Source organism: Emys orbicularis, chromosome 7 (genome assembly GCF_028017835.1).
Source record: "Emys orbicularis isolate rEmyOrb1 chromosome 7, rEmyOrb1.hap1, whole genome shotgun sequence".
NCBI classification, from domain to species: Eukaryota; Metazoa; Chordata; order Testudines; family Emydidae; genus Emys; species Emys orbicularis.
Window position 1 is genome coordinate 108947427 of NC_088689.1, and position 15032 is coordinate 108962458.

General features: G+C 47.2%; 1 protein-coding gene across 1 annotated transcript in view; it reads right to left on the reverse strand.

The window, feature by feature from the left end:
• Positions 1 to 3190: 3190 nt before the first annotated feature.
• PODXL2 (podocalyxin like 2) overlaps positions 3191 to 15032 on the reverse strand; it is a 29078-nt gene continuing 17236 nt past the window's right edge. Inside the window, exons 4-8 of the mRNA XM_065408258.1 lie at positions 14467 to 14541; positions 8659 to 8815; positions 6756 to 6817; positions 4061 to 4240; positions 3191 to 3400 (exon numbers count right to left, since the gene is read on the reverse strand). Of these exons, the coding sequence (XP_065264330.1) occupies positions 3191 to 3400; positions 4061 to 4240; positions 6756 to 6817; positions 8659 to 8815; positions 14467 to 14541 (684 nt within the window). The remainder of the gene's footprint in view (positions 3401 to 4060; positions 4241 to 6755; positions 6818 to 8658; positions 8816 to 14466; positions 14542 to 15032) is intronic.

Sequence of the window (15032 nt, forward strand, 5' to 3'; positions counted from 1 at the left end):
ATCTCAGCTCAGAATTCTGCACTGTGACCCCAAAGAACAATAGATCAACTCCCTGTTGCTTTGCAGAGGTAAAGCAGGGGTGTGCTTACATAGCATTTGTCTCACTTCACCTCATACTGAACCCTCTGATCACAAGTGATTTCAACAGCTACAGAGTATCAATAAGATGTGAGTGGTTATCAATTGAAAGTGCTAATAAAAATCACAGGAAAAATGAGCATTCACAGTTAAGAGAAAACTGTCCTTTTTATTCATTTAACCTATAACTACCAGAAGCCACCAGGTGTCAGTGTAACCTAATACGTGGCAGACAGGACTACAAAGAAACCTTACTGAATGCTAACTAAGTAAGTTTTTCAACTGTCAGCTTATCCTCTGTCCAGTTTGGTGCCCAACACTGAGGGTTTATGGTAAAAATAAAAGTGTGACAAAATTATATGAACAGAAAAGTTTCCATGATTTAAACAAATAATCAATTAAAAAAAACAAATGTTTCTTTTCTTCCTTTAAATCTCCCTTTGCAGCATTAGAAACCCAAAACACAAGACCCAGAGTAAAACTGACTAGGAACACACGGCCAAATCCTGCACATGGATGTCAATAAGAGCTCTTTGCTCATGGAAGGATTGCAGGATCAGGCCCATGCAGTGTAACTGATGCATGAAGTTTCACCCCCCAAGATCAGCCAAATGCAAATAGTAAATTAAGTGGGGAAGGTAGATTTTAAAAATTTCTCAGTTTTAATAGTAAAATGCTATCAGCCACAAGGCCTTTGGAGACAAACTGGGATTACAAAACCAAGCCACACCTCCTCTGAGACGCTTCCGAAGCAAGTGATCTGGCCACTGTGACAGACATTCAAAGACCACTCTAGACGTTTGGAGAGCTCCTGAACCTCAGAATTTGCCTCCTGAGATACAATCATGGTGCTACTCTAACCATAAGGAACTGGAGTAGCAAGCCACCAGAGCTTGGTAGCTGGCAGCTTTCACAACTAGAGCTGCTAATTAATAAGCCTCGATGACAAACCTTGAACAATTTAAAGTTTGGTGGCTCCCTGCCATCTCAACAAATGGTGACTTATGTCACCGTTGGGCTTGAGTATTAGCTGATCAGCTCTCTGCTGTCTCTGTACATGGTGAGAGGATATGAAACGAAAGTGGCAAAGCAGCCCAGCACTGAAGTAACAAGTGAGGGAAACCAACAAAGGAAAAATGTATTTTGTGTGGGTGTCCTAATCCATGTTTGATTTAATATGATTTTATTTTTTATAGTAGCTACTGAATATTAAACATATTTAATGAGGATTAGTAGCTATATTATTAACATTATACTGTGGGGCTGCTTAAAGGCCACAGGCAGGTTAGCCCCATTGTGCTAGGTGCAGTATAAACACATAACTTAACTCAATGTTTTATTTATTCACCATATAATGTCTTACATTTTATATAGCATCTCTTCATCCTGAAGAACCTCAAAGCATTTTAAACATAGTGGTTCTTGATTCCATAACAAACTGATTATAGTCCTGCATTATTCAATTCAGTTGATTTGGGAGTCAGTTTGTATGGAAGATGCTATGCAAAAATGAATCTGTATTAACAAGATCATTTATATCCTCACTTTCAGCACTCTGATATCAGTGATGAGCATCCTACAGACATAGATAGATAGATAGATTTGAATTACAAGTTAATCGCTAATCCTCATCAAATAAATTTGGATCTTTTTGTACAGTTATTCCCTTAAAGTCCAAACTTTAATAGCATCTTGCCGCAGGCAGCCAGCTAGCCTGAAAATGGAGATATGCAAAACAGGGTGAAGAGGGGAATTTCTTATGTATTTATTTTGGACCCAGGTCCATGAAACAATGAGGAGAAAAAAGGGACAAAACATTTCAAACTAAAGAGCAGTAATTTTGAGCATCATGATTTAGGCAGAGCTGGGAGCACAGTTATGAATATTCAAGTTCATTTTATCACATTCTCAGGGAGCTGGGGCCTTAAGGTTTGCCCAAGGCATGCCTGAGAAGCACTCGTATGGGCGTTTAGGCTTGATTCTGACCTCACACTGACTTTTATACTAGTTTAAATGCAATAACTTCAGTGGAGTTACTCCTGCTTTATACCGATGTGAGTGAGACTAGAATCTTCTCCCTTGAAACAGATCTGGTAAGGTCTCAAATGGAAGGGGGAAGTTTTCAGACTCTGGATCTTATTTTCTTTCATTAAGATGTCCTAGCTGCTCTGTATGTTCATCTCACAAGATCAACCACAGCTGGAGGCCACAACCATGGAAAATGGGATAGGAGCAGAAAAGGCCTCCTACTCTGTGATTTAGACAAGGGATCTTTTGCTGATGTGACCTCCCAAGCTGCCAGGAGGCAGGTAATTGTCCCTTTCAGGTGAATTCCCACCCCACACTGATGTACCAGCAGAGGCTCTGCAGTGCAGCACTGAATTCTCTGCAATCATCCAGCCAAACCAGGCTAGGTTAAAGTGCTCAAACTTTTCAGGTTCAACATGGTGCTTGTGGAACCGAAAAGGGATTGGGGGGTATTAGGCAGGGGTGAGAGCTCACAGGAAAATGTTTTCATCTGAACAACACAACAGCCCGTCCCATCAGAAGCTAAAGCAAGGGCACTACAGAATATCTGACCTTCATACATGCACAGAATGCAAACTCTCTGCCCAGGACATCAACTGAATCTTTGCTTCCCAGATCCAGAACAAGACACAGATTTTCCTATTGCACCTGCTGGGACAGATTCTGATTCCAGCTCCAGGAGCCAGTGAGGTCAGGGTCTGGCCTGCCATTTCCCTGCTGGGCACCCAGTGTGAGTTGACTCCCCAGTCACTTGGAGTCCATCTTAGCCTCATCATTTTATTTCTCAAACCCAGCCATTCTCAACTGCTACCGGAGAGCTAAGTAAGTGCATTTAAAAGTGATGAAAAAAGCATTGGCGCTACTGATAGCAAAAGACACATACACATACATACCCCAGCGCCCCACCCGCCTCCCTCCACTCACAGTGACCCTTCTCGCTCCAGGATTCGGACGCAGCCTCAGGACCACAACAAGAAAGAGTCGTTCTGTCCCAAGCCTTATAAGAGGTTCCTGAGAAGCTGCCCCTCACCTCACAGTCCTTAAGTCAAGATAGGATAGACATATATTTAAGCTGTTTCTCTTTTTAAAGATGTGTATCTTCCTCAAAGACACCTGCGTCCTCACTCGCCCGCTTGGTGATCAGGACATCCCAGCCGTCGGGGCCGTTGATGGCACCTCCGCCATTCACACTGGTCTTCTTCTCCTGCATCTCCGACTGGCTGTCACTGGCCACGTCCAAGGTGGGGTTGTCATGGCAGCCGTTCTCCACAAAGCGCAGCTCCTCGCCGTGTGACTGGAAGGGGGAGGAGGAGGAGGCAGGATGGGACACAGAAACTGAGAAAAGCTCCCGATGCTGTAGAGGCGCAAGGCCAGGGCCAGATCTTGCTCCTGTTCAAGTCAATGGAGATTTTTGCCATTGTTTTCATGGGAACAGGACTGGGTGGAGTTTGTTCATGGCCCCATGTGAAGGTCAACTGGCCCTCGTGGTGGAAAGGAGGTGGCACATGCCAGGAGCCCAAAGGCTGCACCTATTCTATATAAAATGGAGCCACCTGAAGTCATAACTTTAATATCAAGGGGTAAATTATGGTGGATAACATTGTTGCCAGCATGCAATGCACTCAGGCTGCTTGAACCAAGATGGAGCATGGCATGCTGGGATCTGCAGGCAGCACCTTCATATTAAAGATGGAGGTGACTGCACTGAAGAATTCTTTGAGCTGGATCTGGCCCACTGCAGGCTATGCTTCATGCTATTGGGTTAGATCCAATAAGAGAACACTATCAGGGTCCCAAATTCTAATCTGGACACGGCCATTGACCCATGGTGATCTGGCCCAGGTGCTTCTACCAAACTCATCTGGGAAGATGGACATGGAGAAGGAACCACTCCTTCCATCCTAAGGGATAAGAGCCAAGTCCAGATGTCTTCCCCCACCCTCCATGTGCTCACCATGTTCTTCATCTTGGGCAGGCGCCTCTGCCAGCAATTGTAGATAAGCCCCATGATGATGATGATGGCACAGATGGAACCGATGATGACCAGCACCACAAAGAGTTTCCCATAGTCGCTGCGGGTCTGGCTGGGCCGTGACTGGCAGCTTGTGGTGGTTGAGTAGTTCTGGATGCCAATCTAAAATTAACCGAAAAGTAAGGCATGCTCAACCACTTGGGGGTTAATGGAGCTGCAGTCACTGTCCTGTGCAGAATCCCAGAGCTCTGGCAGTGTGCACAGGCTCACTGTGACCAACAGGGACAAGAGCTAGACAGGTGGGATCCGCTCTGGGATTGTGCTGCACAGTTGGAAGGAAGGAAGCACATCTCAATCTAATACTATCTACAAATCTTCCATGAGGTCATAACATCTTCCTTCTAGGGAGTGACAGTGGGAAGAAACCAGCACACCAGGTGTTAATCCCTGCTCTGGGCTCACATAGGTGTGCAGAGTGGGGTAGCAAGGCAGGGACTGTGGCTCAAGGCCAAGCAGAGAGAGGAAATGCTCTAGAAACAGCTACCTAGTGGGCAAAGGGGCGGAAAGCCTGTGGAGGAGGCAGAACTATTCACTCAGCTGAGTGTAACCTGGGGTGGGGCGTTACATGTTTAAGCACCAACCTGCTGTTTCTTTTGCTCTAACTTGGGCTCACAGGAGTGCAGGAATAAAGTTTTGGATAAAAACCTCCTTCGATGGAAGACTGGCGTTCTGTTCCTACGCGAGTGACCCACTCCACCAGCTTCCATTTGGGATACTGAATATTCTAGAGGCCAATCAGACACATGGGGTCTCTAAACTATAGCTGGGAGCGAGCCTCCCATCCCGGGCAGACAGACTTGTGCTAGCAGCATTCGAGCTAGCACGCTAAAAATAGCAGTGTGGAAGGTGTGGCTCAGGTGGAGACTCGTGCAGCCCACTCAACTCTGCCTACCCGGGCTGGAGGTTTGCTCCCCACTGCAGTGTAGACACACCCATGGAGTGTTCACAGAAATGCTCTTAGCACATTAACACTCACTTCAATCCACAAAAACTCCTTGGTGGCAGGTAAGGCCCCACTTTACAAGGGAGAAACCCAGGTTAAGGGTCTTGCCCACAGTCACAATGGCAGGTCAGTGTCATAGTTGGGATTAGAACACAGGATTTCCCGACTCCCTGTCCTGTGATCACTCCCCCAGGCCACACACTCCAGACAAGCATGATAACAAAACTTTAAAAAACAAAACAAAACCTTGCCTGCTAGAAACGGCATGTCAGCAAACAAAGCTGAACATTGCTGATTGGTCTCAGTGACTTGGCAGATTTCAAAAAGGTTATGTATCAATTCAATAGTATATATGAAGAGTGTAAGAGAATATCCTCCCTCTTTCATCCAAGCTTATGATTACACAACGTCTCTGTGATAAAGAGTCTGTTTCATTATTGATATGGCTGGAGAAAGAATTACAGGTCCTGAGGTACAATATAAGTTGTGTAGGATCTCTGCAGGTAGCTTTATTGTTCTCTCAAACAACACCAAGCGAGCCTTGAAGTCTCCTCCCATGTTTTCCATGGAAAGGACAGTTCAGGGTGCTAGTACCTTATTTACACAATTTCAGCAATGCCCCTTATAGGGCTTTTAGCACTTTCTCTGGTGTAAGCCAATCAATACCACAATGAGCACTTAATTTGCTTTGTCTAGCTGCACTGGGTTGTTAGGTTAGGAGAAGACATGCATCTGCCAACACATTCTGGTCTGACTCTGCTCTCACCCACTTACACTGGAGTAATTCCACTGAAGTCAGTATAGTTCCACCAGTGTAAATGAGAACAGAATCAGGCTCTTAATGCCTTCAAGTCCAATGAGCTAAAGGGGCAGACTCAAAGGAAATAGACTAGTTTGCCTTCTTCCCTGCTCCTCATCCAGGGCACCAAGGTTCTTACGGGAATGTTTGGTGAGTAACTGTAGTCTGCTATGGAATTCGAATAGTGCCGTCAATGAGAGAAATGGAGTACTGAAGGCTGTGATGTCAGAGGGGACTGAAAAGCAAGCCTGAACACTGGGGGGAGGGAAGAAAGCGAGACACAGCCACCTGCATTCATCAGGTGTCCCCCCCTCTGGAGCAAATCTAAGGTTCAGCTCTTCAGTATGGTCCCAGTTACACAGGGAATACGACGACAGGCAAAAACAATTTAAAAAATACTTCCCTAGGAAACAGAGGGCTGAGTAACCCTGGAGGGCATTCTGCCCAGTGCGGGACCTCACCGGGACTGTTCAGCAGAGGCTGAGCAACTACTGGCAAGAAGAGCTCTAAGTGGACAATACGGTGAGCTGGACAGATCTCAGGTCTCATCTTTCTATAAAAAAATCCTACAGACAAAATCTGCAACCCATCCTGGCAGATGGTGGTGTGGGGAGCAGGGAAGGGATTGGTCTATGCAGGATCCCCGAAGTGTGAACAGCAACTTCAAAGAAGCTTTCCAGAGACAGCAGATGACCCCACAGCCAGTCACTCTTAATGGGAACTGACATCTGATCATTCTGCAGTCATCAGGGAGGGAATAGGGGCTTCTGGCAATTTGCTTATGAAGGGTTCAGAGCCCCCTTAGACTGAAGCATGATCCCATTTTAATTACACTGGCTGCCTTCAGCCTGTAGGTTAAGCAGACAGTTTCATACCTCGGCTAAGCTCCTCTGAACATACCCCAGTGCCATCAGGACATCTTTTGTAGGGACGACACCTGGTGAGAGGAAGAGAACCAGACAGAAGTGGTCAGCCCTACATGCTCTGCTTTGGTTCACGCATTCAGCACATCAGCATTCCCTGGGAATTCCAGGGCAGGATGTGGAGGAGAAGGGGACACATGTTTTATTAGTTTACAAACTATTTTATGAGGTAAAAGCAATGTTTGGCCAGGAATTCCGGGTGCATGCAAGTGCGACTGAAAGTGTGGAATAACTGGAATCCAAAAATCATGGGGCTAAGCACTGTGCTACTCACACATACCTCCGCCAATGCATTTCAGCCCTGACTTGCAGCACTTGCTACTCCTGAGTGCTTACACAGCTCTGTCAATACACCTCTCTCCTGACCTGCAGCATCCTTAAGGACATGTGTTGTGCTCTGCAGGGATCCCTAGCAAGGCAGCCTACCAGGCATGACACAATTGACTGTCAGGAGGCATATTGCAACAACTTTGTTCCTGGCAGAAAGAAATCTGCAAAAGCCTCCCTACTAGGGAGTCACTAGCCATCACTGAGTGGCCCCCAAGTGGCTTCCTTCCCACATAGCTCACAGGATACTCTCCAAGCTGGCAAACCAGAAAAGCATCACCTGTCAGTAGGATTTAGAGGCCAAGGAGAATTGTTCCCTCTCCAGGTGCCTCTCCAGTTCGGTCCAGCAACAGAGAGGGAACCTAACAAGAGCCTCATTCTTCACAGCAGAAAATGATTCAGTCCTTGACGATTCCAGGGTTCCTAACTGGGCACAGAACTCCATTTCTGACAGTTGCCCAGCCTGGCTGTGCTACTAGCATTACACAGCCCAGCTTCTCGTCCCCAAGGGGATCCCCTCCACTAGAAAGAAAGGTTTACATTAGGGCCGCATGTGCTTACAAGAGCCTTTTAATGGTACATGGCATGGTCCACAGTGTTGGGAGAAACACACTAATTTAAACGAGCATGTAGAAGATACCTCTTAAATATCAACATTATTTCCCAACATCTGTGGTGCATTTTATAATATTACTTCTTACTTGCCCTGGCATTGGCCTGCTAAGCCCAGGGTTGTGAGTTCAATCCTTGAGGGAGCCATTTGGGGATTTAGTTGGGGATTGGTCCTGCTTTGAGCAGGGGGTTAGACTAGATGACCTCCTGAGGTCCCTTCCAACCCTGATATTCTATTCTATGATTCACAGTTATAGGGCCTTCCCCATCAAGCCTATACCCTAAACAGACTACAGAACAGAGACAGCCCCAGCTGATTGGAGTGTTCCCATTGGGACTGCTTTTCAATGGACACGCAATAGTTCTTCTAACCCTCACTGGGTAGCATTGGCAGGCTCTGCAGATCTGAACAAAAAGCAGACGATCTCACCTTCTGCAGCAGAAGAGGGAGGGAGGCACAGAGGCAAGCATGGGAAAAAATGCACAAAGATGAATGTGTGCAAGGCTAAAAAGGGAGGGGGTGTAACAGGAGGCCCTAAAGGAGTGAAGGGAGGAGAAAGATGAGAGCAGAGTCTTGAAGGTCAGGAGGAGAAGCTGGAATCTGATGTGACTGGCAAGAGGGAAAACCACCGCAAGACTGTACATGGGAGGTAACATGGTGTGTGGTGGGAAAGAGGCTTATACTCTATGTACACACCGACAAGCCTGCAATCACCAGGTATAGCTAACAGAGGCAGCATTGTACTGTATAGCAGGAGAGATTATGTCACTATAACCAGGAGAAAAATTGTGGGTAACAGGGCAGAGAAAGCGCTTTCCAGCATCACTGGAAATCTCCACTAGAAAACAATCTTGAAGCCAGATACACCCCTTCCCAGTTCTCCCACCACCACTCCGCTTTTCTACCAACACTTACCCTGCTCCCCTGCCAAGGTCATTAGCAGGTGCTTGTCATTCTCATTGGGTTTGCTCAGAGAGATCAGCCACTGGGCCTGCAGTCCATCTGTCTGCCTGGAGAAGGCATCCTCCACCAGAGCCAGCAGCTGGGGACCCTTCTCCAGCCGAAACTCCTCCTGCAACAAGGAACATTGAAGAGCATCTTACCCTACTTTATGGCAAGGTAGAACCAGGAAAAACAGGGACAAATGCAGACTTGGTGTAAGTGAGTGCAATGCCACTGACTTCAATGGAGTTATACCTGTTTACAGCAGGGCTGAATGGGGCTGTTGGTGGGATTATTTTGTGTGTGGTGGGAAGGGAACCGTATAGGCTTGAGGGATGGTTTAAATGTATGTGTAAATTAAGTCAATTTAGCACTTCTGAAAGCAGCTGGCAGTAACCACAATGCAAACCATCAATGTGCTTGTTCCACGTCCAGATCTGCAGTGGCTCTTCAATCAAGAATCACAGCGTCTCCTTTCAGTCCAGTCCTGGCCCACATAGTTGTGCTGAAGCACCTCTGTCCTAACCTGTACCCTCACTTTGAGTTTCTCTTTGTAGCATCCTCCAGTCTCAACTGAGCCCCTCCCTGCAGCAGGCAGGGATCCCAGAATCACTCCCATGTGCAGAGCTGTTTTCTTAGCCTAAAGTAAAATTGTTTCAGAAGCCAAGAAAAAGTGCCAGATCTGAAGGGAAGGCCTCAATTCTCCCAGCACCCGGCACCGGGTCAGGGGGGCCCAGCTCTGCCTGACATGTGCCATTGCCTGGCAGCTCCTCTGCCACTTTCCCACTCCTGTGTTTCTATTCTTGTCTGCAGTTGCCATGCCAACCCAAAGGCCACCCGGATGATTAATAAATGCTGGCGCTCCTGGTTGCCATGGCAATCCCAAGTGCTCAGGGCAGGCACAGGCCTGAGCAGTGAATGGCCTAATTGGAAAAGACACCTAGGACTCAGGCCTGAATCACAAGAGCCCATCAGTGCCACGTCTCATCAGGCGAGGGTTATGGATTTCAGCTGAGGGAGCGTATGCAGCCAGTCAGGAGAGGCATGGGAAGAGGGCACGGGTGGGAAACTGCTCCACAACTTTACCGCAGGGGCCTCCTGCTCAGAACCACGCACAGGGGCCATGCAGCCATCACTGGCCTAGTGGCCAGCTCTCCGCATTGTGACACAACCACCACCTATGGCTCAGCAGGGGCCTGGGGATGCTGAAGGGAGGGGTGGCACGCTCAGCCTGAGAAGAACGGGGGGGCGCAAGTAGCGGGGGAGAGAATATTTGAAGTAACGGAAGCAAATGAGACAGAAGAGGCCCCGACAGCCCAGGCAGTTCTCCTTGGCTGAAAAGACGGCGGCCATGACATAGTTTTAATCCAGCAAAAGGATAACTCGCAGTGCTAGAGAGACTTCAGGTTCAAATCGCCTGTGAATGGAGGCAGGGCCCTGAATGGACATGCATTATTGTTAGGTCCAATCCTGCAGTCCTTACTCAGGCAAAACTCCCACAGACATCAATGAGAGTTTTGCCCAAATAGGGACTGGGCACTTAGAACCCATTAGAAGGATAAAGGGACCAAGCCAACTTGGGTCTACAATGGAGATCTTGGTAAATGTGTGTTTGTGGTAACGGGTACAGAATCCTAGGGCCCAATCTTGCAAGATGCTGAGAGGTGCCCATTGACGCTCAGCACGTCATAGCATCAGGCCCTTAAAACAAACAGAAATATCTGCATGTTTTTCCTAAACTAATTTAAATATATCAATAAATCGCTTAAAAATGCAAACACACTCTCCTGCAGCATTGAAAACCCAAACAAAACCCAGCAGGGGCCTAGTGTACAGGAGCCAGAAAGCAAAACTGATATACTCAAGGGAAGCCAGCCTGTCTACTTCCACTGTCCAACCTGAATGAAGTTCAACAGACAGTAAACAAACTGCATCAACTGTGATGGCGGGGGAGGAGGGAGTTTGACTTAAACAACAAAAATCCTTTCAGTTTCAATCATATAAAACAATAATACAACACAGGGAAGGGAAACATTTGTGTTAGATATTTAAGTTGACAGGTGTTCCTTTGAATAAGGTTGAGGACAGCATAAACCACTTATTGGGAATATTTGTTTTGAAACATGAAGTCAAGTAGAAAAACAGTCCAGTCCTGCCTGCCCAAGGGCGGCATCTATGTTTGGCAAGGGAATAGCCGAGGATTACACCTCCAGTCCCCTGCACTTTTGCTTTCACTTTTCATCTCCTTCCAATGGTTAAAACTCAATGATTGCAAATGGCAACAGGAAGAGATGAGAGCTATTACGCACTTGTGTAGTACTCAGATGAAATGGGGGAGAGAGGGATGATGACCGAGGTGGATAGGAAATGAGCCATCACAAGCTTATTTTCAAGCGCTGATGTTCTGAACTGTAAATGTTAGTTGTGACAGAAGCACTTAAAATGGTACGAAGGACAAACAGTTCTCTGTTTGAAGGGGCAATGCTAACGTCAGGAGGCTTACTGAAAGGAACATATTTCTTATACCCCTTTAGAAAGTTATCATCATTCATTCTCTATATTTATTGTTTCTAAAACAAATCCTTCAGGGGTCTCATTTTCTCTCTTTTTTTTTTTTTTTAAAGACCAATGTGCATAGATCAGTGCTCAAGAGCAATCCCGCAAGAACAAAAACAGCACGCTTAGTCCGGTGCAGGGACCTATGATAAAAAAAACAGATACGCAAAGAGGAGAAAATATTTAATCAGAGAAACATTGTTTCAAATTTCTAAAGTAATCATGTATTTTAAAAATCAGTTTAAAAATCACAAAGGACAACCTGATCCTGTCCCCTTGATAACTGGTCTTTAAGGGTTTGATAAATGGCCCATGGGAGGTTCCAAAGGTGAATGGGCCCTTTTACCAGAGATACCCAAGGGGCTTTGGGTTCATCAATTAACTGCAGGTTTCAGGGATTGATGGGTGAGTATTGGATTAGCAGAGCACTTCTGGTTAACAGAACTAGAAAGAAAACAAGATAAGGGGGAGGCGAGGGGGACAAGAGGAGAGGCACTTAAGGAAGATTTAGTGACAGCCTGAACCAGTTTACTCTGGAAACAATGAGTCTTTATTTGCAGAATCATCAGAGAAACATGAGCAGAGACATCATACCCCAAAAGTGAGGAGAGGAAAAAAGTCTGGGTCTTGGGATCAGACCCCAATCTTGCCACTTCATTGCATGACTAGGGAATGCAGTGTTACCGGTACTGTCCTGCAGATGAGATGGGAAAAAAAGGCTCCTTCCCATCTGGTGGTCATCCAGGTGGAAATTAAAAATCCCAAACCTGGTGCTTTAGGCCATGTTCCTACCTGCAGTAAAATAGGTTCTGACCTCTCAGGCTGTATTAGAGCTATTGCTAAGCTAAGAACAGATGCTGTGCTTGCTTCCACAGTGACTGCACTGTCAGCATAGAACCCAGTATGGCATACTGGTTTAGAAGGTATGAGTGTGAAAGAGAAATATGAGCTAGTAGTTTGAGCACTGGACTTCTACCCAGGAATTACTGTGGTCTAAGTCCAGATCCGACACTGGACAAAACACTTTTGCTGCCAACTCTTTCCCCATCTGTAAAATGGGAATAATATTAACCTTCTTCCCATGGGGGTTGTGACAATTAGCAGTTGTAAAAAGTCTGGAAAATGAAAATGCAGACCAAGGGCTATATATTATAAACCCAATTTCTATCCTTCTGGATGGATGGGCTTGAGGCTAAAAGCACAGGATTGCGAATCTGAGATCTACTCCCAGCTCTGCCACTGACTCATTGTGTGTCCTGAAGCAAGTCACTTCACTGCTCTGTGCCTTAGTTTCCCCAGCTGTAAAACTGAGATAATGCTTACCAACAACACTGGCCTGTTGAGAGACTTGATTCAATTAAAGGAACACAGTCAATTTAAAACATCACATTTCTCTCTGAAACTATTATACCAAATCTAGTTACAATGAACATTCAAGATCACTAAAACTGAAATACAGCAAAAAGCTATTTTCAAATTTATATTGATGATACACAAAATGTTATTGAATGGACATATCATTGTTCTCTTGTTTAGCCAGTTAACAAAAGAGAAACTGCCTCACTGAAGAGGCCCATCTAAATAGCAGAAAATAATCTATAAAATGTAAGGAATATATGTATTTTAATTTCAGGCACTCCTTAGTACTTAAAGGGGTCGCTCTATTGGAAATTGGATTAAAAAAAACAATCAATTAAAAAAATTCAGTTTTAAACTGTCCCGTGAATTTCTGAAAAGTAAAGTGCTTTGAGATCCTCCAATGGAAAGTGCGATGAACATGTATCAAGTATCATAACCCATGGAGGATGGCCTCAGTCAAGGTTCCCACTCTCCCTACACAAATTTCTAGTTATGTTGACTGAGAAACAAGAGGGACAAGTGAAGGCTGCACATGCAAAACTTGCAGACACTTTTTTAAAAGCCCATTTGAAGATCTGGGACAGACATTCTATGAAAAACTGGGTTTATACCTAAGCCTAGGATCATCTTGATTCCACTATCTTGCCTGCTAATCCCCAGAAAAAGAAAAGGATGGAAAATGCACACACAGATGCATGCAACACACAAGAGCTGCAGTTTCTTGACAGCAGTGCTGATGCTAGGATTTGTGCTGGCCCTAGAACAGAGGTGGGCAAACTACGGCCCACGGGCCACATCCAGCCCGTGGGACCCTCCTGCCCAGCCCCTGAGCTCCCGGCCCAGGAGGCTAGCCCCCGGCCTCTCCCCTGCTGTTCCCCCTCCCCCGTAGCCTCAGCTCACTGTGCTGCCGATGCAATGCTCTGGGCGGTGGGGCTGTGAGCTCTTGATGGGCAGCGCAGCTGCAGAGCCGCGGCCTGACCCAGTGCTCTGTGCTGCGCGGTGGCATGGCTGGCTTCAGCCGGGGGGCACAACTGCCTGTCCTGGTGCTCTGGGTGGCATGGCTGTAGCGCCGCCAGTGCTCCAGGCAGTGCAGTAAGGGGGCAGGGAGTGGGGGGATTGGATAGAGGGCAGGGGAGTTCGGGGTGATGGCCAGGGGGCGGGGGTGTGGATAGGGGTCAGGGCGGTCAGAGGGCAGGGAACAGGGGGGTTGAATGGGGGAAGGGATTCCGGGGGGGGTAGTCAGGAAGAAGAGGGAGGGTTGGATGGGGCGGCGGGGGCAGTCAGGGGCAGGGATGGTCAGGGAGAAGGAGTGGTTGGATGGGGCAGGGATCCCGGGGGGGCAGTCAGGAATGAGAGGAGGGGTTGGATGGGGCAGTGAGGGGCAGTCAGGGGCAGGGGTGGTCAGGGAGAAGGGGTGGTTGGATGGGGCAGGGGTCCCGGGGGGGCAGTCAGGAATGAGAGGAGGGGTTGGATGGGGCAGTGAAGGGCAGTCAGGGGCGGGAGGTCCGGGGGGCGGTCAGGGGACAGGGAACGGGGGGGTTGGAGGGGGCAGGAGTCCTGGGGGGGGCATCAGGGGGCAAGAAGCAGAGGGGGGGTCAGATAGGGGGCAGGGGCTGGGCCACGCCTGGCTGTTTGAGGAGGCCCAGCCTCCCCTAACCAGCCCTCCATACAATTTCGGAAACCCGATGTGGCCCTCAGGCCAAAAAGTTTGCCCGCCCCTGCCCTAGAAAATGTCCTATGAATCCTAGGATCGGTCACACTAACAAATATTTTGCTGCCCTGTGTAGCAGAGCCAGCCCCCATGTTAGTATTCTAGCTATTTCCCATTTACTTTCATTCTATTCAGGTCTCTTGTGTCTGACTTACGCAGTCGATGTTATCAGACATGTTCAGAATGATGTAGTTTTTCCCTGCCAGGTTACTCCAGTCCTTGCAGATCACCTGAAAAGACAAGACACATACAGCTGGGTTTGGAAGGAGAATGCAGCTTCCTGCTGAAGGCACAAGAAGCTTGAGCAGAGCAAGTGAGGGGTTGTATTGTACGCTGAGCAGGGGTTTGAACTTTTGGGAAAGCTCTGGAGGAACTGCATGTTCTCCAATATGGAGGGGATTCTCCAAAGACGGGATACTGGAGGACATGCCCCATTCTCCAGGCTGTGACATACATGCATAGAAAAGAAATGTCTTCTTTTTCATTTGAGTGCTAGTGGATTTCGGTAATGTACTGTTAATCCACAGAGCAGGGACAGTCCGATCAGTGGCCGGGTAAGCTCCCTACAGGCTGCCATGCCAATCAGCCTTGCTATCCTGAGGCTATCTAATGGTGCATTCAGTCCTTGGCTCCCTTATTGAGAATAAGAATGGGGGAGGGGACAGGCAATTAGTGCTAACTGCCAGACTGATTTGTGTGATAGGGACACCTGTTTACTGCG